Genomic DNA, 23,455 nt, shown 5'->3' on the forward strand with positions numbered 1-23,455 from the left:
AGGAGCCGCCCGGGCCGAGGCAGCCGCGCTCCGCTCCCGCTCCCGTCCCGCTCCCCCGGTGCCTGCCCGGGCCCCGCCGCCGCCGCCGCCATGGGCTGCACGCTGAGCGCCGAGGACAAGGCGGCGGTGGAGCGCAGCAAGATGATCGACCGCAACCTGCGGGAGGACGGCGAGAAGGCGGCCAAGGAGGTGAAGCTGCTGCTGCTCGGTGAGGAGGGGCCCGCGGCCGGTAATGCGGGGGGGGTACAGGAGTCTTCTAAAGAGGCTCCGATGAAGGGAGGGGGAGGCCGGGGGGGCTGGAAGGTTGATGGGGCGGGTCCCGGGGTGTTAGGGAGGGAGAGCCGGGGCTGCGCCCCCCCCCTCGAGCAATGGGGGGGTCCCGGGGTGTTAGTGAGGGAGAGCCGGGGCTGCCCCCCCCCCCCCCCCCCCCCGGAGCCAATGGGGGTCCCGGGAGTGAGGCTGCTTCGAGTCTTTGTGTCTCAGGGCAGCGCTGAGAGGCTCCCCCCCCGCCCCAACACCCGGTTCCTGGTGTGGCCTCGTCCTGCGCACACCGGGTCTCTGATCCCCTCCTGGGGGGAGAGGGGAGGGACCGGCCTGGCTTGGCTTGGCCTGGGGGGGGGCTGTGCTGCTCCCATGGGATGCGCCGTTCTCCTTGTGCCTGCTGCCGGGAGAGCACCCTGTGGAGTGTCCGCTGTGGCTCTGACCCGTGATCCCATGGGATTGTCCCTTCCTAGTGGCTCCAAGAGCTGGGGTGGTGTCGGTGTCCTGCGGGGTCCTGGGATGGAGGAGGATGGGTGCATCGGTGATGCTGAATACAGGGGTGGAGTCATCGGGGCTGTTGAGCTTCTTATTACAGGGTAGTGGGATTAAAGCCTTTGATCAGATGAAAACGGCTCCGGGCACTTGTGTTCCTCACCCCAGAGGTGCCCTTGGTGTGAGTGGCTCTGGTGATCCCATTGGGTGCTCCCAGCCATGATCCACTGATGGAGCTGCCTCTGCACTAGGGTGAGCTCAGGTTGGTGTCACCCTGCCCTGGCCAGGCTGGTTCTGCAGAGGGTGACACCAGTGGTGGGGTGGCCACGGCCTCGGTGTGTGCAGACCGCATGGGAAGGGAGCGTTGCTTCCATGTGCGTCCCAGCTCAATACATCCTGGGCTTGGGAAGAGTTGGAGGAGGAATAGTTCTCTTTGGAAGAGACCTTAGAGCAGCTCCAGTGCCTAAAGGGGCTGCAGGAAACCTGGAGAGGGGCTTTGGCCAAGGGGAATGGCTTCCTTCTCCATTCAGCAGTGTTTTACTTGTTCTGAGGTTTCCCACCTCGTGTGTCCGTGGGAACCTTGCTGGCTGCGTGTCCGGATGATCCTGGGCTCTCCAGGGGTTTGTAAGCACCTCCTCTGGATGGAGCAATTCTTCCTTTGTGTTTTTCTACCTCAGGTCTGTGCTTGGTGCTGGTGGTGAAAAGGCTCCGAGGGCTTTGGGGCCATGACTTGACTGATGGCGGAGGGGAGGGAGTACCAAAAAGGTGATGTGAGAACTGGTTTCAGAACAGGGGAGGCTTTAGAAGTCCAAAGAGCAGGTGCCTTATGGGCAACTCTCGGCTTTGGATGGCAGCAGAACCCTTGGATGTGGTGCTGTGAGCATGGAAGCCCTGTGAAGAGCAGCCGAGGGCTTGGGGCTCATCTGCTTGGAGACAAGGAGGATAAGGAGCATCTTCATCCCTCTGCAGCTCCTGGGGAAGGGGAGAGGAGGTGCTGAGCTCTCCTCCCTGCTTCCCAGAGGCAGGCGCATGGGAATGACTCAGAGTGGGAAGTTCCCAGTGCATGTGAGGAAGGATTCCTTCCCCAGGAGCCTGGGACAGGCTTGCAGGAGAGGTGGGTGATGCCCTGAGCCATTTGGACAATCCCTTAAACAACAGGGTCAGCTCCGAGGCAGGCAGTGGGACAGGTAGGTCCCTTCCAGATGAGCTCTTGTGGATTCAGTGGTTACTGGGATCATAATGGAGCAGCAGCTCCTGGTAGGTTGGTTGGGAGTTCCAGATGCAGGAATGCAGCAGGAATGTCTCGTCCCTGCACTGGGAGCCTTAGAGAATGCTCCAGGAGAGGCTCTCACAGGCTCTCTACTGAGGGTGCTCGGATGCTGGAATGGGTTGAATGGAGAAGCTGTGGCTGCCCCATCCCTGGCAGTGTTCAAGGCCAGGTTGGACACAGGGGCTTGGAGCAAGCTGCTCTAGCGGAAGGGGTCCCTGCCCGTGGCAGGGGTTGGAGCTGGAGGAGCTTTGAGGTCCCTTCCAACCCAAACCATTCCATGACTCCCTGCATCAGCAGGTGGCTCCAGCCCTCACAGCATCTCCGTGGCCTCCTCTGGCCTCCCTCCAGCAGCTCCACATCCCTCTGGTGTTGCTGCCATGGGGCTACAGGAGGTTTAGGGGATGTGTTTCTTCATGGATAGGGTTTGGATCCGCACATCCTGTCCTGGCTCTGTTAACGTCTCTTGCCCTGGTTTGCAGGGGTTATGTAGGTCAGGAGGAGGCTCATGCTCCTACAAGGGGTGGATGCTCCTTCCTGTCCTGCTGCTGCAGCATTGACCAAGCTGGAGTTAGTGATGGACCCAAAACTGGAAGGGTTTTGGTGTGTTGACTTCCTCCCCTCTCCCACAAGCACCAGCTTCCCTTGGGCAGGGGAGGAAGGAGGATTCGGACTGTGTGCTCCATGTTCCTGGAGCTGCTTGGATCATTCCTGCATCCCAGGGGTGGTTGGTGCTCTGGTGCTGTGATAACTCCGGGATCATTGGGATAAAGGCAATCCCGGAGCTGTTGGTGTGGCAGCTCCTCTGCAGGGATTTCAGTCCCTTCCCAATCCTTCCCTTTCACAACTCTGTTGAGCAACTCCTCAGCTTTTGGGTTGTATAAACCATCCCTGAACATGGAACAACCACTGGCCATGCCAGCCCTGCCCGTGTGCTGGAAGCAGTGTTCCATGTGGAAGTACCAGCAGCAGCAGCTCAGCTCAGGAGCTGGGAATGGTTTCACCCATTGACAGCAGCAGGGAACCCAGAGCCGGTGCTTCCAGAATCTGGGAGCTGTCCCTGCTCTCAGCACCTCCCTTTCCTCCTCGTTGCCTGCAGGGATGCACAGCTCTGCAGGCACAGACACGATCCTGCTGACGGAGGGAACCTCATGGGATCGCTCCAGTTGGGATGAGCAGCTGGAATGGAGGAGGTGGAGGAGCTGTGGCTGGGTACCTCACCTGGGTGCTCAGCTGTGCTCCACAGTGCCTGTCAGAAGGTTTGGCACCTTATGCCATGCTTGGAGGGGTGTGTGTGTGTGTGTGTGACATGGGGTGACAAAACCCATTGCTGGGTGTATGGTGTTGTCCCAGTGCCAAATGCAGCTGGTTCCTGCCCGGCCCAGCCTGTCCAAACGGTGTTTGTGTGTGGGCACAGCCAGTGTGGAACTGCCTGTGCCTGACCCACACCATTGCTCAGCCTGGAAGAGTGCTGCTGGGTTCAGACACTGCGTCCTGCTGGGAAATGGTCCTGTGGATTCACGCAGAAAGAATGAAAAGGAGAAGTTTGTTCTAAAATAGCTTTTACCTGAGGAGCTGAGCGAGCAGATGGGGAGCAGAGATCCCCCCGTGTGCTGGGCGCACCATCAGAGCGGGAGCAGCAGGGCAGGGAGGGGATCCTGCCCCTCTGCTGTGCTCTGGGGAGACTCCCCCCTGCAGTCCTGATCCAGCTCTGGGGCAGCAGCACGAGAGGGACGTGGAGCTGTTGGAGTGAGGCCAGAGGAGGCCATGGAGATGCTGCGAGGGCTGGAGCAGCTCTGCTCTGGAGCCAGGCTGAGAGAGCTGGGCTGGGTCAGCCTGGAGAGGAGAAGGCTCCTGAAGGGGAGACCTGAGAGCAGCTCCAGTGCCTGAAGGGGCTGCAGGAAAGCTGGAGAGGGGCTTGGGACAAGGGATGTAGGGACAGGCCAAGGGGAATGGCTTGAACCTGCCAGAGGGGAGACTGAGCTGAGCTCTTAGGCAGAAGCTCTTCCCTGTGAGGGTGCTGAGGCGCTGGTACAGGGTGCCCAGAGGAGCTTGGCTGTTTCTCTGTTGTCTTCCACCCATTCCAGTATCCCAGCAGAGCAGATGGTGCCTTTTTTATCCCATATCTTTGAGAGCATCCTCTTGTGTGAGTCCTGCCCAAGAAGAACTGCTATTCCGTGGCATTTGGGCAACAAATATGTTATTTCATGGCATTTGGGGGATGAAAACCTTATTCCATGGCATTTGGGGGCGGGAAGCTCTGCTGTTGAGCACATCTTCAGGATGACAGGTTAAGGAAGACATTGGCTGCTTTTGGGGCATTCCAGCTTCACTGGAAGCTGCTTCTTATGCTCCATCTCCTGAATGTAAAGAGCATAGACATGGTTCTGCCCTCTGGATGAGAAAGGGGCACCAGGGGGGCCCAGCCAGGGGGAGATGTTCCCTTGAGCATCAGCCAAACCCCACATCATGCAGCGTGTGCTGTGTGCCTCGTGTTGTATCCCAGAGCTGGGTGCAGTGCTCCAGGTGGGAATGCTCCCCTCTGCCTGATTCACAGTGCTCTTGTTGTGTTTGTTCTGTAGCTGTTGAACCCCTCTTGGCCTCGTGATGCCCAAGAGCATTCCAGGGATGCATTGGAATGAACATTTGGCAAGGGGAGATGGGAAGAATTTTCCCTGGGTGGCAGCTTGGAAATACCCATACAAGGAGCTTGGGATGTGAGGGCTGGAGCTTGGGATGTGAGGGCTGGAGCTTGGGATGTGAGGGCTGGAGCTTGGGATGTGAGGGCTGGAGCTTGGGATGTGAGGGCTGGAGCTTGGGATGTGAGGGCTGGAATTCAGCACGAGGTTGGGAACCAGGAGGGAAGTGGTCATGGCTGCGTGGGATATCCAAGAGCCTTTCCATATGGAATACAAACCAGTTGTGGAAACCTACCTTCGGAGAAGTATTTGTGCTCACTTGCTATGGGATATATGTGGATGAAAGGAGATGCCCAGTGGATTTATGCTGATTTACTGCCTCCTGCTCCAACAGCTCCCTTGGTGTTTAGGGGCTGGCCTCTGATGCTCTTGGTTTCACCCCTTTTTGGCCTCTCGGAGGGGAGATGGGTCAGGTTGGGGTGTCACAGTGGGGCTGGGACCACATCCAGGCTCTTCAGCATCACCCCATAGCTGCCCCTCAGCCCCACGGCTCCCAGCATCACCCCAGTCTGCAGCTCAGCAGCTTCAAGTGATGCAGCTGGGTTATTCCTGAGCTGGTTTCTGAGGGGATATTGGAGTTGCTGAGGAATTCCCCTGCATTCCAGAGTTCAGGAAGGGTCGCAGCATCCTCCTGCCTCAGGAATGGTCTGGCAAAGCTGCTGCCAGAGCCCTGCTGAGACTGTGAACGCTGCTGTGGGCTGTTGCTGTAGTTACAGGCTCTCCTCTGGAGAGCAGCAACATCTCCCACTGTTCAGGTTTGGTGGTCCTCACTTGGACTGTATGGATGCTCCCTATCCAGCTCTTGTGTGCGTCTCCAAGGGTTCCTAGAGCAGTGACCTGCTTTCTCTTCACACACTGTCAGACGCTGCGCAGCTTTTCCCCTTCAGTGGAGCCTGGGAAGGAAATTCCTCTCCTGGAGCACAGGTTAATGTGTTTGAACACAGCTTCACTGAAACCACACTTAGAAATCAGATTGTTGGTGCTCTCTGAAGCAGTGACCTGGATGCTCCTGTCTGGAAGGCTCTGACCGACCTTCCTTGTGTCCCAAAGCGGGTGATGGAAGGTGTTTGTCACCAGTGCTGTTGTGTCAACCTGTCCTTCCCAGTCTAAGCTGTGTTTTGGGAGCTTGCTCCTTGCTCTCTTCCCTTTAATCTCCGGTTTATGGACGTGCCAGTGGCTTGGCTGCCATCTCCTGCTGCAGGAAAGCCTCTGCTTCCTCCAGGGAAATGCTTGGGAGATTATTTCCCTCCTGTGTATATACATCAGTCTCCCAGGGCTGGTAATAACATGCTTGAGGTTCCCTCCCCTTCTCCCTTCCTCCCCAGGGAAAAGGGATGTGGCTGTTGGCTCTCACACAGGGCTCATCAACCTCGGAGCAAAGGGAGCTCAGCGCTGTCTGATGGTGCTGAGCTCTTCCCTGGGGTGCTGTGGGGTGAGCTCAGGGGGGTTGTGGAGCTCTGGAGCCTCCTGGCTCAGGCTGGCTTCTGGTGGGGGAAAGGTTCTGGTTTCTGGTGCTGAAGGATGCTGTGAGGACCAGGACTTCACTGGATGCAGAGATGGCCACGGAGATGCTGCGAGGGCTCTGCTCTGGAGCCTTGGAACTGGAGGAGCTTTAAGGTCCCTTCCCTCCTGAACCAGTCCCATGCAGAAGACGCATCCATCAGGTGGGACAAACGACTGCAGAGGCTCTGGGATGGATGAGCTGCTCTTGTGTCCCTCAGAGCTGTGGGATAAGGACGTTCTTTGCTGCTAGGGAAAGAGAAGTTCAGCTTCTGAAGCAATTTTCCCCTGGAGTTACGACATCCCTGCCTGGGTCACCCTGTGCTGAAACGTGATCCCTGCGTGGCTCTGCTGACCCCAGCAAAGAGCAAAGCTTTGCTTTTCCTTTTACAGTGAGGAACATCCCAGCAATGCTCCCGTTTCCCTGGGGTTTGATCCCAGTAAGAACCAGTGTCGTGTTTCGTGGGTTTTGGAACATCTTGAGCTGCCCATCTGGTCCCTGTGTGAGCCATGGGGCTGGTGCTTTGCCTGCAGAGTCCAGAGGCATTTCAATGTAACTCTTCAGCTTCATTTCTAATGCAGAGCATCGCTTTCCTGTAGGTTGGAGCAGTGTTTTAGTAGCATTTAACACCCTGATCTTTATTCCTTCCATTCAAGGTCCTTGACTGAAGGTTTAAGCCACATTGTGCCTGGGAACACCCTGCACCAGAGCGAGGGAGGCTGTGTGATAGCAGGGAACAGAAGGTGCACGATAAAAGCTGTTTACTTGAGTACTTCTAATATGGATTTCTTTATGTAAACCCTTTACAGCCACTCCAGTGAGTTGGAAAAAGGAGAACAGCAGCTGGTGTGCTGTGGACATCTGCAAATGTTTAGAGAAGGTTCAAGCGTTGAAGAACAGAAATGAGACCTGGAGATCACAGAATTCCAGCCTGGTTTGGGTTGGAAGGGACCTCAAAGCTCCTCCAGCTCCAAGCCCTGCCACGGGCAGGGACCCCTTCCACTGGAGCAGTTTGCTCCAAGCCCCTGTGTCCAACCTGGCCTTGAACACTGCCAGGGATGGGGCAGCCACAGCTTCTCTGGGCACCCTGTGCCAGCGCCTCAGCACCCTCACAGGGAAGAGCTTCTGCCTAAGAGCTCATCTCAGTCTCCCCTCTGGCAGGTTCAAGCCATTCCCCTTGGCCTGTCCCTACATCCCTTGTCCCAAGCCCCTCTCCAGCTTTCCTGCAGCCCCTTCAGGCACTGGAGCTGCTCTCAGGTCTCCCCTTCAGGAGCCTTCTCTTCTCCAGGCTGCCCCAGCCCAGCTCTCTCAGCCTGGCTCCAGAGCAGAGCTGCTCCAGCCCTCGCAGCATCTCCATGGCCTCCCCTGGCCTCTCTCCAACAGCTCCACGTCCCTCTGGTGCTGCTGCCCCAGAGCTGGATCAGGACTGCAGGGGGGGCTCTCCCTAGAGCACAGCAGAGGGGCAGGGTCCCCTCCCTGCCCTGCTGCTCTGGGGGTGCACACGGTGGGGGGGGGGTCTGGGCCGGGTGATGGGGAGCTTTTCCTCACCCAGCACCCCCAAGTCCTTCTTTGGGCTGCTCCATCCAAGCCACATCTCTGCAGGGGCTGTGTTTGTGCTTGGGGTTGCCGTGACCCAGCTGCAGGAGGTTTGCTGTTGATGCTGATGCTCAGGGCTGGAAAGGAGTAAGATGCAAAGTACTGGGGACCTTGTGTGGGGTGGGGGGAAGAGAAGAGGAGAAGCAGAGTCCCAAATGAGGAAGGCCCCTGAGAAAGCTTTTTGCTGCGTGGGAGGATGTAGTGCAGGTCCCTTAGCACAGGCTTGGGCAACCTTAATGCTTGTTTTATGATGAGCAATTGAGATGGGCCCAGCAGCAGCAGCTGCCAGCCCAGCAGGAGCTCTGGGAATGAGGCTGGAGCTGCAGGGCAGATGGTTTTAAATGAGTGTTTAATGAGGAACCGTGTCGGGTTGGCTCTTGCAGGAGCAAAGAGAGGACCTGGACCAGCAAGTGAGGTCCCACAGGAGGTGACTGAACTCCTTCTCCATGCCCTTGGAGCGGTGCCTGCAGCGGTGTCTGCTATGGAGCCAGGGCTGCGTTGTGTGTGTGGTAGTAGGGAGGTTTAGAGGGTGTGGGTCACTGTTTCCTTCGTCTGCCTTTGAAGGAACCTCTGAGAAGGGGGGGTTGCTGCTCTTTCAAGCTGCCACTGAAGCGTGGGGAGGTGGGAAAGGAGAAGGGAAGGGGTTACATGAGCACAGTTTGCATTGGTGGGGGAGAAGCAACCCGGTGGTGTTGTCAGGGCATGCTTGTCTCTGGTGCTGGTGCCGTGTTGTCAGGCAGGTGACAGGCACTGCAAGTTGAGCGTGGCTGCTGCAGCAGCAGATCCTTTTCAGATGATCTAAGGAGGAAATGACTGCAAAGATGAGAGGAGAAGTAAAAGCCACAGAGGCTGTGTTCAAAGGGCTCTCCTGAATCCTGCTGTTGGGGCTGAGCACGGCTGCTTTGGGATGCTGCAGCTTTCAAATCGCAGCCCCTTGATACAGGGAATGTGGAGGGTGGGTGTGGAAAAGAGCAGTGAGGGTTTGGGTTCCTCCTGGGCTGGAAGCGCTGAGGCTGTGGAGGGTGAACGTGCTCACAGCCAAACAGAGGCCTTGAACACTGCCAGGGATGGGGCAGCCACAGCTTCTCTGGGCACCCTGTGCCAGCGCCTCAGCACCCTCACAGGGAAGAGCTTCTGCCTAAGATCCAAGCTGATCTTCCCCTGTTTCAGTTTGAACCCATCACCCCTTGTCCCATCGCTCCAGTCCCTAATGAAGAGTCCCTCTCCAGCATCCTCGTAGCCCCCTTCAGACACTGGAAGCTGCTCTGAGGTCTCCACGCAGCTTCTCTTCTTCAGCCTGAACAGCCCCAGTGTTCTCAGCCTGGCTCCATACAGGAGCTGCTCCAGCCCCTGCTCATCCTCGTGGCCTCCTCTGGACTTGCTCCAACAGCTCCATGTCCTTTTTATGTTGAAGACACCAGAGCTGCACACAATGCTGCAAGTGGCATCTCACCGCCTTTCCTTTTCATCTCACATGGTTGCTAACGGGAATTCTTTTGCTGCTTTCCAGGTGCTGGAGAATCTGGGAAAAGCACCATTGTGAAGCAGATGAAGTAAGTGAGAGCTGCTGCAGTTTGGCACTAAGAGATCCATGGTGCCTGTTTGGCTTGGCTTGGGAATGACAGCTTGCTTCTCTTCCAGGATTATTCATGAGGATGGCTACTCGGAGGACGAGTGCAAGCAGTATAAAGTGGTCGTCTACAGCAATACCATCCAGTCCATCATTGCCATCATAAGAGCCATGGGCAGGCTAAAGATAGACTTTGGGGAGGTTGCCAGAGCTGTAAGTATTGCACTTGTTTCTCTCAGTCAGAGGCTGTGCTCCGAGTTGTGTTCATGGAGCCTGGATATAGGAGGGAATGTCTGTTACAAACTACAACAGCAAAAGCCCTTTCATCATCTGTTAAGTGTTATCAGTGCCAAGTGTTGAGTCTTTCACTGAGGGCACAGTTAAGAACCTTTGAATGCTCCCCCAGAAATACATAACCCGCAAACCTGAGTCTAATCTGTGATTTTGAATCAAATTCTCAGCTTTAAAGGGCTTAACATCAGCCTTCAGCACTGTTGCAGCATCCTGCCACTTAAACTTGATGTTTAGCCAAATAAATCATAATGGCTTTCACTGCTCTTGCTCCTCTTTGTTTTTTGGGTGTTTTCCCCACCTTCCCAGTTGTGCTGATTCCCTGGGCTGTTCCCACTGTCACCTCCAACACTTCACATGGGACAAATTGAAGTCAAGAAGCCTTTAACACCCCTGGGGATGGGGACAGCACGGGCCAAATGGGAAGTCAGGGCTCCTGGCAACGTGTAGGAGGCAGGAATTGCGTGTATGGGTGCAGGCAGTGGTGCTCAGCCCCAGGCTCTTCCTGTCTGGTTCTAATTCCTCCTGCTTACAGTTTGTGTATGGGGAAGTAACCTGCTCTGCTTCTAGTGATGCAACCACTGATGTTCGGAGCTTATGATGTGCCCTTCAGCCAGGATGCTTCATATCTTGCCCATTAACCTGGGCTGTTGTGTTGCTGCTGCTCTAGATGACACAATGGTTTGGGTTGGAAGGGACCTTAAAGCTCATCCAGTCCCAGCCCCCTGCCATGGGCAGGGACACCTTGCACTAGAGCAGCTTGCTCCAAGCCCCTGTGTCCATCCTGGCCTTGAGCACTGCCAGGGTTGGGGCAGTCTCCCAGAAGGATGCTATTGCAACAAACAACAAGTCCCCAAAGCTTTAAACCCACAAGCACCCAATGCTTGCATTTGATTCCTGTTGCTCTACTGTACAGTACTATAATAGGGTTTAAACTGCAAAACCTTGTGGTTCACTTCATTAATCTCCAGTAGCCCATTGGCATCCTTCCCTCCTCTTAAACATTCCCAAAAGGTCCTGTTTCCAGTGGGAATGCTGCCTGGTACTTCAGAGCAGTGATCACTGCTGTTTGTGCCACCCATGATCAAGGAGTCTCACCCCATGGGCTGGACCTTCTCACCCACTCTTTGCCTTTCTGAGTGCAGGAGAGGAATAACTTGATGCTTTGGGGGCAGAAGAGCGGATGGACGGCATGAGGGGGGACTGGGATCCCTCAGAGCAGCTCCTGCAGCCCCTGGGATCACTGTGCTGTTGAACCCTGCTGCGTTTGTGGACGTGTCAGTGGGTTTTCCTCCTAATTCCTTTTTGTCTGCCCTGTCTGCAGGACGATGCACGTCAGTTGTTCGTGTTAGCTGGCAGCGCAGAGGAGGGAGTGATGACCACCGAGCTGGCTGGGGTCATTAAACGCTTGTGGAGGGATGCTGGAGTCCAGGCCTGCTTCAGCAGATCCAGGGAGTATCAGCTCAACGACTCTGCATCATAGTAAGAAACCATTCCCAGCTCCTTGGGCTCTTCCCAAGGGGCCAAACGGTGTTGGAAGGGTCGGGGTGGCTGGAAGCAGGGTGGAACTGGGTGGTGAAGGGTCCTCGATTGAGCTGGGGGGGGGTGCAGGAGCTCTCATCTGGTTTACATGGGGCTGAGCTTACAAGGGGACTTGGTGCTGGAGCTCATCAAAGTCAGTTTTACTCTTTGTGTGTAGTGTTAGGAGGAGGGGGCTGTCAAGTGACAGAACAAGAGGGAACGGCCTCAAGCTGCCCCAGGGCAGGTTTAGATGGAGCTGAGGAACAATTCCTGCCCCAGAGGGTGCTCAGGCATTGGAACAGGCTGCCCAGGGCAGGGCTGCAGTCACCGTCCCTGCAGTGCTCACACCCCCTCAGTGCCATGGGTCAGTGGTGGCCTTGGCAGTGCTGGGAGCTGTTGAACTGGATGAGCTGAAAGGGCTTTCCCAGCCTGGCTGATTCTGTGGTAAAGGGAGAGAAAACCCACAATAAAGCCATTCCTCTTGGCCTGTCCCTACATCCCTTGTCCCAAGCCCCTCTCCAGGTTTCCTGCAGCCCCTTTAGGCACTGGAGCTGCTCTAAGGTCTCCCCTTCAGGAGCCTTCTTCAGGCTGACCCAGTCCTGGGGTCCTTCCCTCGAGCAGCTCTCATGCTCCATCCCTGTGCCTCCCTCCACACACTCAGCCCAGCTCCAGACCTGCTGCTTGTGCCCATTCTGAACTGCAGGGAATTGCTTTCCCAACTGGAAAGTTTTGGCTGGAGCAATGGGCTGAAGCTGGCTGCTCAATGAGGGTCTGTGAGTGCCTCAGCCCTTCCCAGAGGCAGGGAGGGGAAATGATTGATTTGAATGAGTAAAACACTTTGTGCTTATAAAGAGAAAGGAGTCACGAGCTTGGTCTGTGTAGAACCAATCTGTGAGGCTCTGAAGGATGGTTTGGGCTGAGTTTTGCCCTCCTGATGCCCAGCTGTAAACTTCTCTTTATTGAGCCAGGATTGAAGCCTTTGAAAAAGGAGCTCTTTAGGAAGGAGCTTCAGATGTGTCAGAGCTTCAGATGTGTCAGAGCTCAGGTGCCTGCAGGCTCCTCCTGCACAGAGCACATCTGAGCTGGAAAATGAGGCAGAATTCATCCATGTTTGTACTGCCTTGGCAAGATAGCTTGGGTTTGGATGAAGGTGAGGAGCTGACAAGAGGCTTTCTTGGCATCGGGTGTGCTGTTCCAGCATGCCAGGAGGAAACCTCAGCTTCAAAGGGAGAAGAAAGGAGAGATGAGGGGGATGAATGAGGGAATAAGTTAATGAAAAGATACAGAGAAGGGCTTTCTGTAGGGCAGAAAGCATCAGTGCTTGGGAGAGCTGGAGGAGGAAGCTGAAGACAGGGAAGCCTGGCTTTGTGAAAGAGGAGGATGGAGGCAGAGTGGAGAAAATACAGCAGTGTTCCAATACCTCTGAGCAGCTCCCAGCACCTAAAGGGGCTACAAGAGACATGGAGAGGGGCTTTGGACAAGGGCCTGCAGGGACAGGCCAAGGGGAATGGTTTTAACCTGCCAGAGGGGAGACTGAGCTGAGCTCTTAGGCAGAAGCTCTTCCCTGTGAGGGTGCTGAGGCGCTGGCACAGGGTGCCCAGAGAAGCTGTGGCTGCCCCATCCCTGTCAGTGTTCAAGGCCAGGTTGGACACAGGGGCTTGGAGCAAGCTGCTCTATGGAAGGGGTCCCTGCCTGTGGCAGGGGTTGGAGCTGGAGGAGCTTTGAGGTCCCTTCCAACCCAAGCCAGTCTCATTCTGTTACAGGGTAGGAAGGGGTCAGCAGCAGAGCAGGTTGAGAACTGAGGGCATGAGGCTGCTCTAGTGGGGCTCCACTTGACCTGACTCCTTCCAGGCTGGATTTCAATGGGGCATTCCCATTCCTGAGCATCTCCCACCAACTCCTGTCCGGATGCTGTCCTGGCTTGTGCAGCACAGCTCCTGTGAGGGATTGCTGTGTTGGGCTGGTGGCAGAGAGATGGCAGTCCAAGGATGACGTTTTTCCAACCAGAGCAGTTGGTTTCCCAACCCCAAACCACAGGAAGCTGCTCTGCAGCACTGTTAGTTTGAGTCTGTATCCCAGCAACTCCGTGGTTGGGAAACACTGGGAGCTGGTTCCTTCAGTGCAGGGCATGATGGTGCAGCTACAGACCTGTCTTCTTCCCTCTCCTTTCTGTATCACCTACAATGGGCCTGAAACTCTGGGGTCAGCAGCCTTTAAACACATGCCCAGTGGTTTCCACTGGTTTTCCAGCTGTGGTGTGGGTTCTGCTTGCCTGGGGGCTGCTCCTCACTCCACATCAGGCCCCAGAGCCTCGGTGAGACACCCAAAGTGGGGCAGAAAGAGGAAGAACTGGGTGAAAGCTTGTGAAGGTCAGGAAATGAGGTGGTAGGAGGAGCCCGGGCTTGCACAGCAGCATCACATTGTTCCCAAAGCTTCTTCCTGCTGAGTCCTGCCTCACTGAGTGCTTCCCATTGTGCAAGATGGGATCCTGCCCGTCAGAGAGGTGCCCTGGCAGGCTGGAGGGGAGGCAACCAGTGTAATGGGGTGTCCTGATCCCTGTGTCGTGGCTGGGGGAGCTCCCAAAGGTGACACAGATCCAGGGGATTTGTCTGGAAGCACAGGGATTTGTATGTTTTCTCCTTATTTTCTGTCTTGAAGAGCAGTTGAGTAGCTCTTGGTTTGACTTGTGGATGTTCAAGCACTAGAGTGGACACTCAGCATCTGTATTTTCACTTGTCTTATTGCAGCTTCCTGTTTTTCTTTACTGTGATGGGAGCAAATGGTTCCATAGATCCCTGCTCCCACCTGGACTCAGTGCCATGGGGAAGCTTCATTCCTTTGTGCATGATGCTTGGTGCAACAAAGAGCAAACCCTGCTTGATGGTGCAGCAAAGGGGATGCTGAAGTGCTGCTTCCTCATCTCTTCTGTTATCTCTGTCCGATCCTTGGGAATATTGGCAAGCAGACAGTCATGGAGTCATGGAATGGTTTGGGTTGGCAGGGACCATAAAGCTCCTCCAGCTCCAAGCCCTGCCACGGGCAGGGACACCTTCCACTAGAGCAGCTTGCTCCAAGCCCCTGTGTCCAACCTGGCCTTGAACACTGCCAGGGATGGGGCAGCCACAGCTTCTCTGGGCACCCTGTGCCACTGTCCCACCACCCTCATAATGAAGAGCTTCTTCCCAGTATCTCATCCAACTCTTCCCTCTTCCAGTTGGAAGCTGTTTCTCCTCATCCCATCCCTACATCCCTTGTCCCAAGCCCCTCTCCAGGTTTCTTGTAACCCCTTTAAGGCACTGGGAGCTGCTCTAATGCTTTCAGTGATTTTCATTGCTGCTTTCCCCATTCCATGCAGAATGTGCACACACTGGAGGTGATGAATTCTCTGCAGTCACAGGCCATTAACATCAGTTCTAATCCCCCTTTCTCCCTTCTGGCACATCCTGTCTTGGTCCCACGTGGCAGCTTTGCCCTGGATTCCCTGACACGCTACTGGAGAAAACCTGCATTCTTTGCTGTGGGTTTCTTTTCCCTTCTCCTCTTTGCTGTCAAGCTCCAGCTGCAGAGCATGGTCTTCCCAGCACTTCCTTATGATTCCCAACGTGCAGCACCACCTCGGGATCACAGCTACAGGGTTTGCCACGTGCTGTTTCAGCTTAGGGTTATGCCACAGGTGGTGCCTCTGTCCTCACTGACCCAGACAAGCATTTACAGTGCTAAAGGGGACCCACAACATTCCCTTTCCATGGAGTTTTTCACTGTTCCCTTGTTTTCTGCTTTGCTTCAGGTGCCAAAACCCAGCTGGATGAGGGGGGAGAGGAGGGAAGAGAAAGGAATTCCTTAAATCCTGTTCAGATATTAAATATTCCTAATATTAAAATGAATATTCCTAATATTAAACTATACTTAAACATTTCTAGGCCAGGTGGGACAGGGCTTGGAGCAAGCTGCTCTAGTGCAAGGTGTCCCTGCCCGTGGCAGGGGGCTGGAACTGGATGAGCTTCAGGGTCCCTTCCAGCTCAAACCATTCCATGATTCCATGAAACAGAGGTTTCACCAGCTCTTCCCTGTTTTCCTCTAGCTGCAGGAAGCCTTTGCCTAAGGATGATGAATTCCTCTGCAGGACAAATGCTGTTTGTGTTTCTCAGGCAGCACAAGTGCTGGTGATGATGCTTCTTGAAAGCCCCCTTGGGTACCAAACCTGGCTCTCTCTGCCGCAGGCCTCTGTTGGCTGCTGTCACCAGTGGGATGGTGACAATCCCCTTCCCCCAGCTCTGCTTCACTCTTCATAATAAGTGCTTTGTATGAAGCCTTCAGAGCCAGTTTTGGCCTTGAGAGGATTCCTTCCAGTGCTGCAAGCAGACATGAGGGCATTGTTAGGAAAATCCCATGCCAAGGTTGGTGTGAGCCTGGGAGGAGGGGAGAGCTCTTATCTGTACCCGCTGAAGGCCGTGCACTTGAGAGCATCCTGCTCCTGCAGCCCGAGTCTCTTAGAGCTGAGATGGGCTGATGCTGAAGCTGGCAGGTGGCTTGGGAATGATGGATCCTTGTTGAACCAGTGCCAGGCTGGCACAGGATCATGGAATCACGGAATGGTTTTGGTTGGAAGGGAGCTTAAAGCTCACCCAGCTCCAGCCCCTGCCACAGGCAGGGACCCCTTCCACTAGAGCAGCTTGCTCCAAGCCCCTGTGTCCAACCTGGCCTTGAACACTGCCAGGGATGGGGCAGCCACAGCTTCTCTGGGCACCCTGTGCCAGCGCCTCAGCACCCTCACAGGGAAGAGCTTCTGCCTAAGAGCTCATCTCAGTCTCCCCTCTGGCAGGTTCAAGCCATTCCCCTTGGCCTGTCCCTACATCCCTTGTCCCAAGCCCCTCTCCAGCTTTCCTGCAGCCCCTTCAGGCACTGGAGCTGCTCTCAGGTCTCCCCTTCAGGAGCCTTCTCTTCTCCAGGCTGCCCCAGCCCAGCTCTCTCAGCCTGGCTCCAGAGCAGAGCTGGACCAGGACTGCAGGGGGGGCTCTCCCTAGAGCACAGCAGAGGGGCAGGATCCCCTCCCTCAACTGCTGCTCCCGGTCTGAGGCTGCACCCAGCACACGGGGGGGTCTGGGCTGGGTGATGGGGAGCTTCTCCTCACCCAGCACCCCCAAGTCCTCCCCAGGGCTGCTCCATCCAGTGTCTGCCCATTTGTGCTTGCTTGCCCTGACCCCTGTGCAGGACCTTGCCCTTGGCCTTCCCACGCTGTTCTGGGAACACTTGGAGGGGCACAAAGACAAACACAGATTCCACTGTAGGTTTTTGTCAGCCTTTTTTATTGCTTGAGCCCTCATTTTCCGTGGGAGAAGGGAAACAAAAAACCCAAAGCATCCTTCTGCAAGCGTGTGTTTGCACAGTGGTGCTGAGGCAGGGGGAATGGTTGGCTCTCTAAACACATGGATCCATGGGGGGGAAGAGGTGTTGCAAGCTCAGTGGGTGAAGGAAGGAGCCTGGTGGTAAAGGAGGCTATGGAAAGGGTTTCTGCCTCCAGGGGCTGTAGGCAGGCGCATGAGGTGTGTTTGCAGTGCCCAAGCCTGTGTCGGTGAGGAACATGTTCAAGCTGTGGCTGAGGAGGTGCTAAAAAACATGAGCTCAGACCCTGCTTTTCCAGGTTGGGTTTGGTGCTTTTGGTCAAGTTCTGCTACACCTGGAGAAGGTGAAGGGAACAAGAACACAGGAGAACGTGGAGATGTTGGAGCGAGGCCAGAGGAGGCCACGGAGATGCTGCGAGGGCTGGAGCAGCTCTGCTCTGGAGCCAGGCTGAGAGAGCTGGGCTGGGGCAGCCTGGAGAAGAGAAGGCTCCTGAAGGGGAGACCTGAGAGCAGCTCCAGTGCCTGAAGGGGCTGCAGGAACCCTGGAGAGGGGCTTGGGACAAGGGATGTAGGGACAGGCCAAGGGGAATGGCTTTAACCTGCTCCATGTCCCTCTTGTGCTGGAGCAGGACTGCAGGGGGGATCTTCCCTTCATGCAGCAGAGGGGCAGGATCTCCTCCCTGCCCTGCTGCTCCCACTCTGGGGGTGCAGCCCAGCACATGGGGGGGTTCTGGGTTGGGTCATGGGGAGCTTCTGACCCAGCACCCCAAGTCCTTCCCCTCAGGGCTGCATTTGCTGTAGCTGGGGTTGGTTGGGGTCTCAGTGGGCGCATTGACTTGATGCTGTGGAGCCGTGGCTTCTGCCAGCAGGCTTCAGGATGCTCCCTGTTGCTGCAGGAGGTGAATGAATCCTCCTGTCCTATGAGTTATTCCTGCTGCTCCGTTCTTCCCTCCTGCTTCCTTTGGTGTCTCCTTGCCCTTTAAAAGCGAGCCCTTGGATTTATTGCCTTGAGCTTTGAGGCGAAAGACCTTGACTGTGGATTGCCCCAAGAGATACCAGTCTTGGCACGGCCTCTGCATCAGCAGCCCTGTGCTGGCTGCTTATCAGCTTCACGCCCAGCTGCAAGGTCGTGTGGGGAAGGGTTAAACCCAAAAGCACCACAACACCAGCCCTTGGGATGGAGCTGAGGTGGGGGGGGGTTTGCTCACGGCCTGGCCTGCGATGGAAAGGTTCTGTGCTGCCTTTCTCCTGCAGCTGATAAAAGATTCATGGCGAGCAGCGCACTAAAATAGCCCATCTTGTGTTGTCTCCTGGCTCAGTTACCTCAATGACTTGGATCGAATATCCCAGCCGACCTACATCCCCACCCAGCAGGACGTTCTGCGCACCCGGGTGAAAACCACCGGCATCGTGGAGACTCACTTCACCTTCAAGGACCTCTACTTCAAGTAAGTGAAGGGCAGAGCCTGTCCTGTCCCCACCATGGGCTTGCAGGGCTGGCTTCAGCACGTGCTGCCAGTGGCAGGTCCCACACTGGTTTGCTCCCTTGCCAGCAGCATCGCTCCCTGGAGACACTGGTTTGACTTTTCTTTGCCTTCTTCTGTTCTTTTCAGCTGCTTTTATGTTGGAAGCCCAGACACAGGTACTCCAAGCTTGGTTAGAGGAGCCAACAAACATACTAAAAGGACACTGAGTGGGTTTTGAGGGCGAATTTAACCCCTTGCTTTGGAGCAGGAGCAATCCCTGCAGTCCCAATCGTGGCTCGGGGCTGCGTGGTGTTCTCCATGGTGGCTGTGCTGCCTGACATGCAGCAAGCATGCTGGGGACAGGCCACCACAAGAGGATGGCACTTCCTTATCCTCTCCTCCTTCTAAATTCAGGCCTGCTGGGCTCAGATGTCGAGCCTGGATGTGGCAGTGTCCCTTTATGTATCACTAATGGAGCTCCTGCTGTAGTGGCTCTAGCTTGCCTTTTAGCTCTGCTCCCTGCTCTTTGCTCATTAGACAACCCTTGCTTTGGACCCTAAGTGTGCTCCCGCCACCCAGCCTGGTGCCCCACGTGTCACTTGTGTCCTCTGATGAGATGTAAGGAAACTTTGGGCAAGTTTCCTTTATCTGTGGCAATGTTTTCAAGTCTCTGTTGCTCAGAGCCTTTAAATAAGTGTCTGTCTGCTGATTTTTAGCTTGTGTTTGAAGACAGTTTGAAAGAGCAACAGCAGAAATGCAAAGTTGCTTTTAACACCTGAGCTGCTGCATGGATTTGGGGGGAGAGCAGGGGCAACAGCACAAGAGGGACATGGAGCTGTTGGAGTGAGGCCAAAGGAGGCCATGGAGCAGCTCTGCTTTGGAGCCAGGCTGAGAGAGCTGGGCTGGGTCAGCCTGGAGAAGAGAAGGCTCCTGAAGGGGAGACCTGAGAGCAGCTCAGAGCATGTTGCTGAGCAGGGCGTTGGGACTGATTCAAAGGACATCATTTTAGGAGAGCCAGGACTCCTGGGAGCAGCTCCAGATGATGTTGTTGAACACATGAAGCTGCTTCTAAACCCCATGAATTTCCTGCTCCCAGCTGGAGTGTTCAGGTAGTTCCAGCTTAATCCTTCCTCAGCTACAGTGTCAGTGAACTGCCAGAGCTGAGTCTGATGTTTGGAGTCCACTCAAGCACATAGATTGTTGCTAAGGAAATAGGAGGCAGAGACCAAATGGAGCGTGCCCTGGTGAATCAGCAGGCTCGTGGGCAGCCCTGTAGGTAACAGCCAGTTCTTCCTGCTGGAATGGCTCTGGAGAAGAGGAATTCTGCTTGGAAAACCCTCTCTCCTGAGGAAGGGGGGGGGGAGGCTCGAAGCCCTCAGCCTCACTAAAGGAAGGCTGCATGGAGAGCGTTGCTTGAGAGGCCTCAGCTGCGCCTCCTCCATCCCCTGCAACACGGTGGGGCTGGGGAAGGGAGGGCTCCGTGGCCTCTGAGCTGGTTCTTCTGCCTCCCCCAGGATGTTTGATGTGGGTGGGCAGCGCTCGGAGAGGAAGAAGTGGATCCACTGCTTCGAAGGGGTGACAGCCATCATCTTCTGCGTGGCCCTCAGCGACTACGACCTTGTCTTGGCCGAGGATGAGGAGATGGTATGTTGAGGAGTTAGAGGTAGCTGCCTGCTGGGAGGGGGGTGGAAGCACGCACAGACCTGTCCTCCATGGGGTGGGGGGGTGTGTGTGTGCATTTCTGGGTCACTGCTCTTGTTTCTGCTGTGCTGTTCCTCAGAAGATGAGCGCTTCCTCGCAGCTGCCTGCACTGACTTGCCCTGGAAAGCATAAAGGAGATGTTCTCCAGGCCCTCGTTGCAGGGAGGTGCTTTGAGTTGTTCCCCTTGGGGCATGCGTGCATCTCTGTGCACACAAATGTGTCCTGGAGGAGTGGCAGAGCGAGGAAGAGACCTGAACCTGCTCAGGGTTGTGCCCGTGCTCTGGTGGCAGCGAGGATGTCAGTGGCACATCAAGGGGAGGCCATGGAGATGCTGCGAGGGCTGGAGCAGCTCTGCTCTGGAGCCAGGCTGAGAGAGCTGGGCTGGGGCAGCCTGGAGAGGAGAAGGCTCCTGAAGGGGAGACCTGAGAGCAGCTCCAGTGCCTGAAGGGGCTGCAGGAAAGCTGGAGAGGGGCTTGGGACAAGGGATGTAGGGACAGGCCAAGGGGAATGGCTTGAACCTGCCCGAGGGGAGACTGAGATGAGCTCTTAGGCAGAAGCTCTTCCCTGTGAGGGTGCTGAGGCGCTGGCACAGGGTGCCCAGAGAAGCTGTGGCTGCCCCATCCCTGGCAGTGTTCAAGGCCAGGTTGGACACAGGGGCTTGGAGCAAGCTGCTCTATGGAAGGGTTGGAACTGGATGAGCTTTGAGGTCCCTTCAACACAAACCAGACTGGGGTTCCATGACTCTTCCTCCTTAGCCTGGCCTCTGCACTAAATCTTATCTGTCCCCACCCCATCCTCCCCTGACACCTCTGGAATGACACCTCCTCCTTCTCCCTTTATTTTCCAGAACCGGATGCATGAGAGTATGAAACTGTTTGATAGCATTTGCAACAACAAGTGGTTTACAGACACGTCCATCATCCTCTTCCTGAACAAGAAGGACCTGTTTGAGGAAAAGATTAAGAAGAGCCCACTAACAATCTGCTATCCAGAGTACACAGGTGAGGCAGGGCTCAACCAACAGCCATGGATTTATGTCAGCAGGGCCAGGAATGAGTCAGTTGAAGCCAACACAACCCACGATAACTCAAAAGCTGTTCTCTGTTCCCTTAACTCTGGCTCTTGGGCAGTGTCTTTGGGCTCTTTGTTAGCTGAGAGCTCGTTTTCCTGGAAGAGCTGTGGTCATTCATGTCTGTGGTTCAGAGCAGCCTTTGTCATGCTCTTTCACAGCCTGGAGTACAAACAGCGACGTGCTGCTCCCCATCACAGCAAGGGCACCCTGTGCTTTTTGGCTGGGAGAGAGGTTTGGAGCAGCTCTGCTCTGGAGCCAGGCTGAGAGAGCTGGGCTGGGGCAGCCTGGAGAGGAGAAGGCTCCTGAAGGGGAGACCTGAGAGCAGCTCCAGTGCCTGAAGGGGCTGCAGGAAAGCTGGAGAGGGGCTTGGGACAAGGGATGTAGGGATGGGATGAGGAGAAACAGCTTCCAACTGGAAGAGGAAAGAGTTGGATGAGATACTGGGAAGAAGCTCTTCATTATGAGGGTGGTGGGACAGTGGCACAGGGTGCCCAGAGAAGCTGTGGCTGCCCCATCCCTGGCAGTGTTCAAGGCCAGGTTGGACACAGGGGCTTGGGCTTCTCCGGGCAGCCTGGGATGAATGGGCATGAAGCACAGCAGCCGGTTCCAGTGATCTCTGGCAGGAGGCTGGAGCAGGAAGTGACTTGTCCAAGGTCACTGAGCAGGAGCTGGGAATAGCCTCCAGATTTACCAGAAGGGGTTAATGGTGGATTTGGATTTGTAGATGGATAAGGCAGATGGCTGCAAGCGGCTTAATGTGTGCTTAAAAGATCTCTGTGCTGTCAAGTGCTGGCCAAAGACAGGGATCTTCTCTTTTTCAGGCTCCAACACGTACGAGGAAGCAGCTGCCTACATCCAGTGTCAGTTTGAAGACCTGAACAGAAGAAAAGACACCAAGGAGATCTACACCCACTTCACCTGTGCCACCGACACCAAGAACGTGCAGTTTGTCTTTGATGCTGTCACAGATGTTATCATTAAGAACAACCTGAAGGAGTGTGGGCTCTACTGAGGAGCAAAGGGGCAGAAGGTAACGGTGGGCTCGTACTTTGGGGCTTGAGGCTTTGCCTTGCACCTCCCCTAAACGTTTCCCTCTTGCCTTCCATCCCAGTTTCTTCCACGCGCTGACTTGAGAACCAGCCTCTCGGCTGCCTCGCTGGGGCCAGCAGCAGCATGAAGGGGACCAGGGCAACGCCAACCAGCATGAGGAACGTTGCCTTCTTTAGCACAATCTTCTCTAGTAGGGACCTTTTTCCTTGGTGGAGTGAGGGTGGAGTGGAGCAACCATTCGTGGGATGGGCTCATCCCGCCGCCGCCGCGATGGTGTTGTCTCGGATGTGTACAGCTTGTTGGGAAGTTGAGGTGCTGGATTCCAGGCCTTCAATATGTAGCTTTCTCTCTTTTCTTTGGTTAACAAGCCGCCACTAGTCTGGTTTTAAGGTTGTTTTTATTTTTTCCATCAGGATAACAGTGACTTTACTGGTTGTCAGTTCTTTCTTTGCAAACAAATCTTGTTTTCAGAATAAAAACCTAAAAAAAAGCAAAAAACCCAACAAAAACTACTCACTTTAACTATGCACACGTGAGCAGATCATGCAGGAAGCATTCCTCTTAGCAGGAACTCTTTGTTTTTAACACTTGGTATGGTCAGGATTTAATATATCTGCAGCTACTTAAAGGATCCTTAGAGCTCTTAACGGCTTCTCCTGATATGTAACGTGTTCCCATCCTGCTGCCATCCTTCCCAAAGGAGCTCCTGCAGCAGGAGGAGGCTTTAGGGGTGAACCTGCTTTATGCTGATCCCCACGTCACGACTCCTTCCATGGGATCAGCCTCCAGCTGAACGTGTTGCCCCCCTTGGAGAGGAACCAGAGCTCCAAGGGGGCTGGGGACCATGTGCTGCTGACAGAGCAACTCCTCCCCTCTTCGATCCTGCTGTGGGTTTGGGTGGAAGCGGTGGGCAATTCTGTTGTGCGTTTTCCCTATGGCCTTTTCTGTCTGGAGCCTCCCAATCCCTATGGACAAGCATGCCTTTACTTTGTATATGTGGTGCCAAACTCCCCTCTGCCATCGGTCTCCCTGTAGTAACAGTCGGAAGCCCTCAGTATGTTCCTTCGCTGAACCCTTGCATCCACTTCTCTCTCCCGGTTTGTCACGTGTACAGTTCCCATCTGTTCTAGTTGTTGGCAGTATTAAAATGGTGAGTAAATGGTTTAACCTGGTCTCCAGTTTATTCCTCATTTCTTCCCCCACTTTTGTGCTTTGCTGGGGAAAGAAGGGAATTGCTCCCATGGGACATGGGGGTAATGGATGGGATGGGAGAGAGCGTCCTAGGAGCAAATCCAGAGGAGGCCACGGAGATGCTGCGAGGGCTGGAGCAGCTCTGCTCTGGAGCCAGGCTGAGAGAGCTGGGCTGGGGCAGCCTGGAGAAGAGAAGGCTCCTGAAGGGGAGACCTGAGAGCAGCTCCAGTGCCTGAAGGGGCTGCAGGAAAGCTGGAGAGGGGCTTGGGACAAGGGATGTAGGGACAGGATAAGGAGAAACAGCTTCCAACTGAAAGAGGGAAAAGTTGAAGGAAATACTGGGAAGAAGCTCTTCATTATGAGGGTGGTGGGACAGTGGCACAGGGTGCCCAGAGAAGCTGTGGCTGCCCCATCCCTGGCAGTGTTCAAGGCCAG

The 23,455-nt window shown here is 55.3% G+C and overlaps 1 protein-coding gene across 1 annotated transcript; it reads left to right on the forward strand.

Annotated features, from left to right (window-relative positions):
- On the forward strand, positions 1 to 22,996 carry GNAI3 (G protein subunit alpha i3). Its single transcript, XM_061443412.1, has 9 exons — positions 1 to 208; positions 9,327 to 9,369; positions 9,458 to 9,599; positions 11,002 to 11,159; positions 17,860 to 17,988; positions 19,521 to 19,650; positions 20,555 to 20,708; positions 21,601 to 21,809; positions 21,891 to 22,996. Exons 1-8 carry the CDS (start codon positions 91 to 93, stop codon positions 21,789 to 21,791), a joined length of 1,065 nt encoding a protein of 354 aa, XP_061299396.1. The 5' UTR covers positions 1 to 90; the 3' UTR covers positions 21,792 to 21,809; positions 21,891 to 22,996.
- The last annotated feature ends 459 nt before the right edge of the window (positions 22,997 to 23,455 follow it).

Source organism: Pezoporus flaviventris, unplaced genomic scaffold (assembly GCF_033815535.1).
Source record: "Pezoporus flaviventris isolate CSIRO_AGI_PZ_B2104156 unplaced genomic scaffold, CSIRO_AGI_Pfla_v1 ptg000355l, whole genome shotgun sequence".
In the NCBI taxonomy this organism is placed as follows: Eukaryota; Metazoa; Chordata; class Aves; order Psittaciformes; family Psittacidae; genus Pezoporus; species Pezoporus flaviventris.

Bases quoted from the DNA above. Each gene is read 5' to 3' on its own strand.
- GNAI3 (XM_061443412.1), top strand. From the start codon at position 91: ATGGGCTGCACGCTGAGCGCCGAGGACAAGGCGGCGGTGGAGCGCAGC. The intron at 9,370-9,457 runs GTAAGTGAGAGC...CTTCTCTTCCAG, and splicing joins ACCATTGTGAAGCAGATGAA to GATTATTCATGAGGATGGCT. The intron at 19,651-20,554 runs GTATGTTGAGGA...TTTATTTTCCAG, and splicing joins TGGCCGAGGATGAGGAGATG to AACCGGATGCATGAGAGTAT.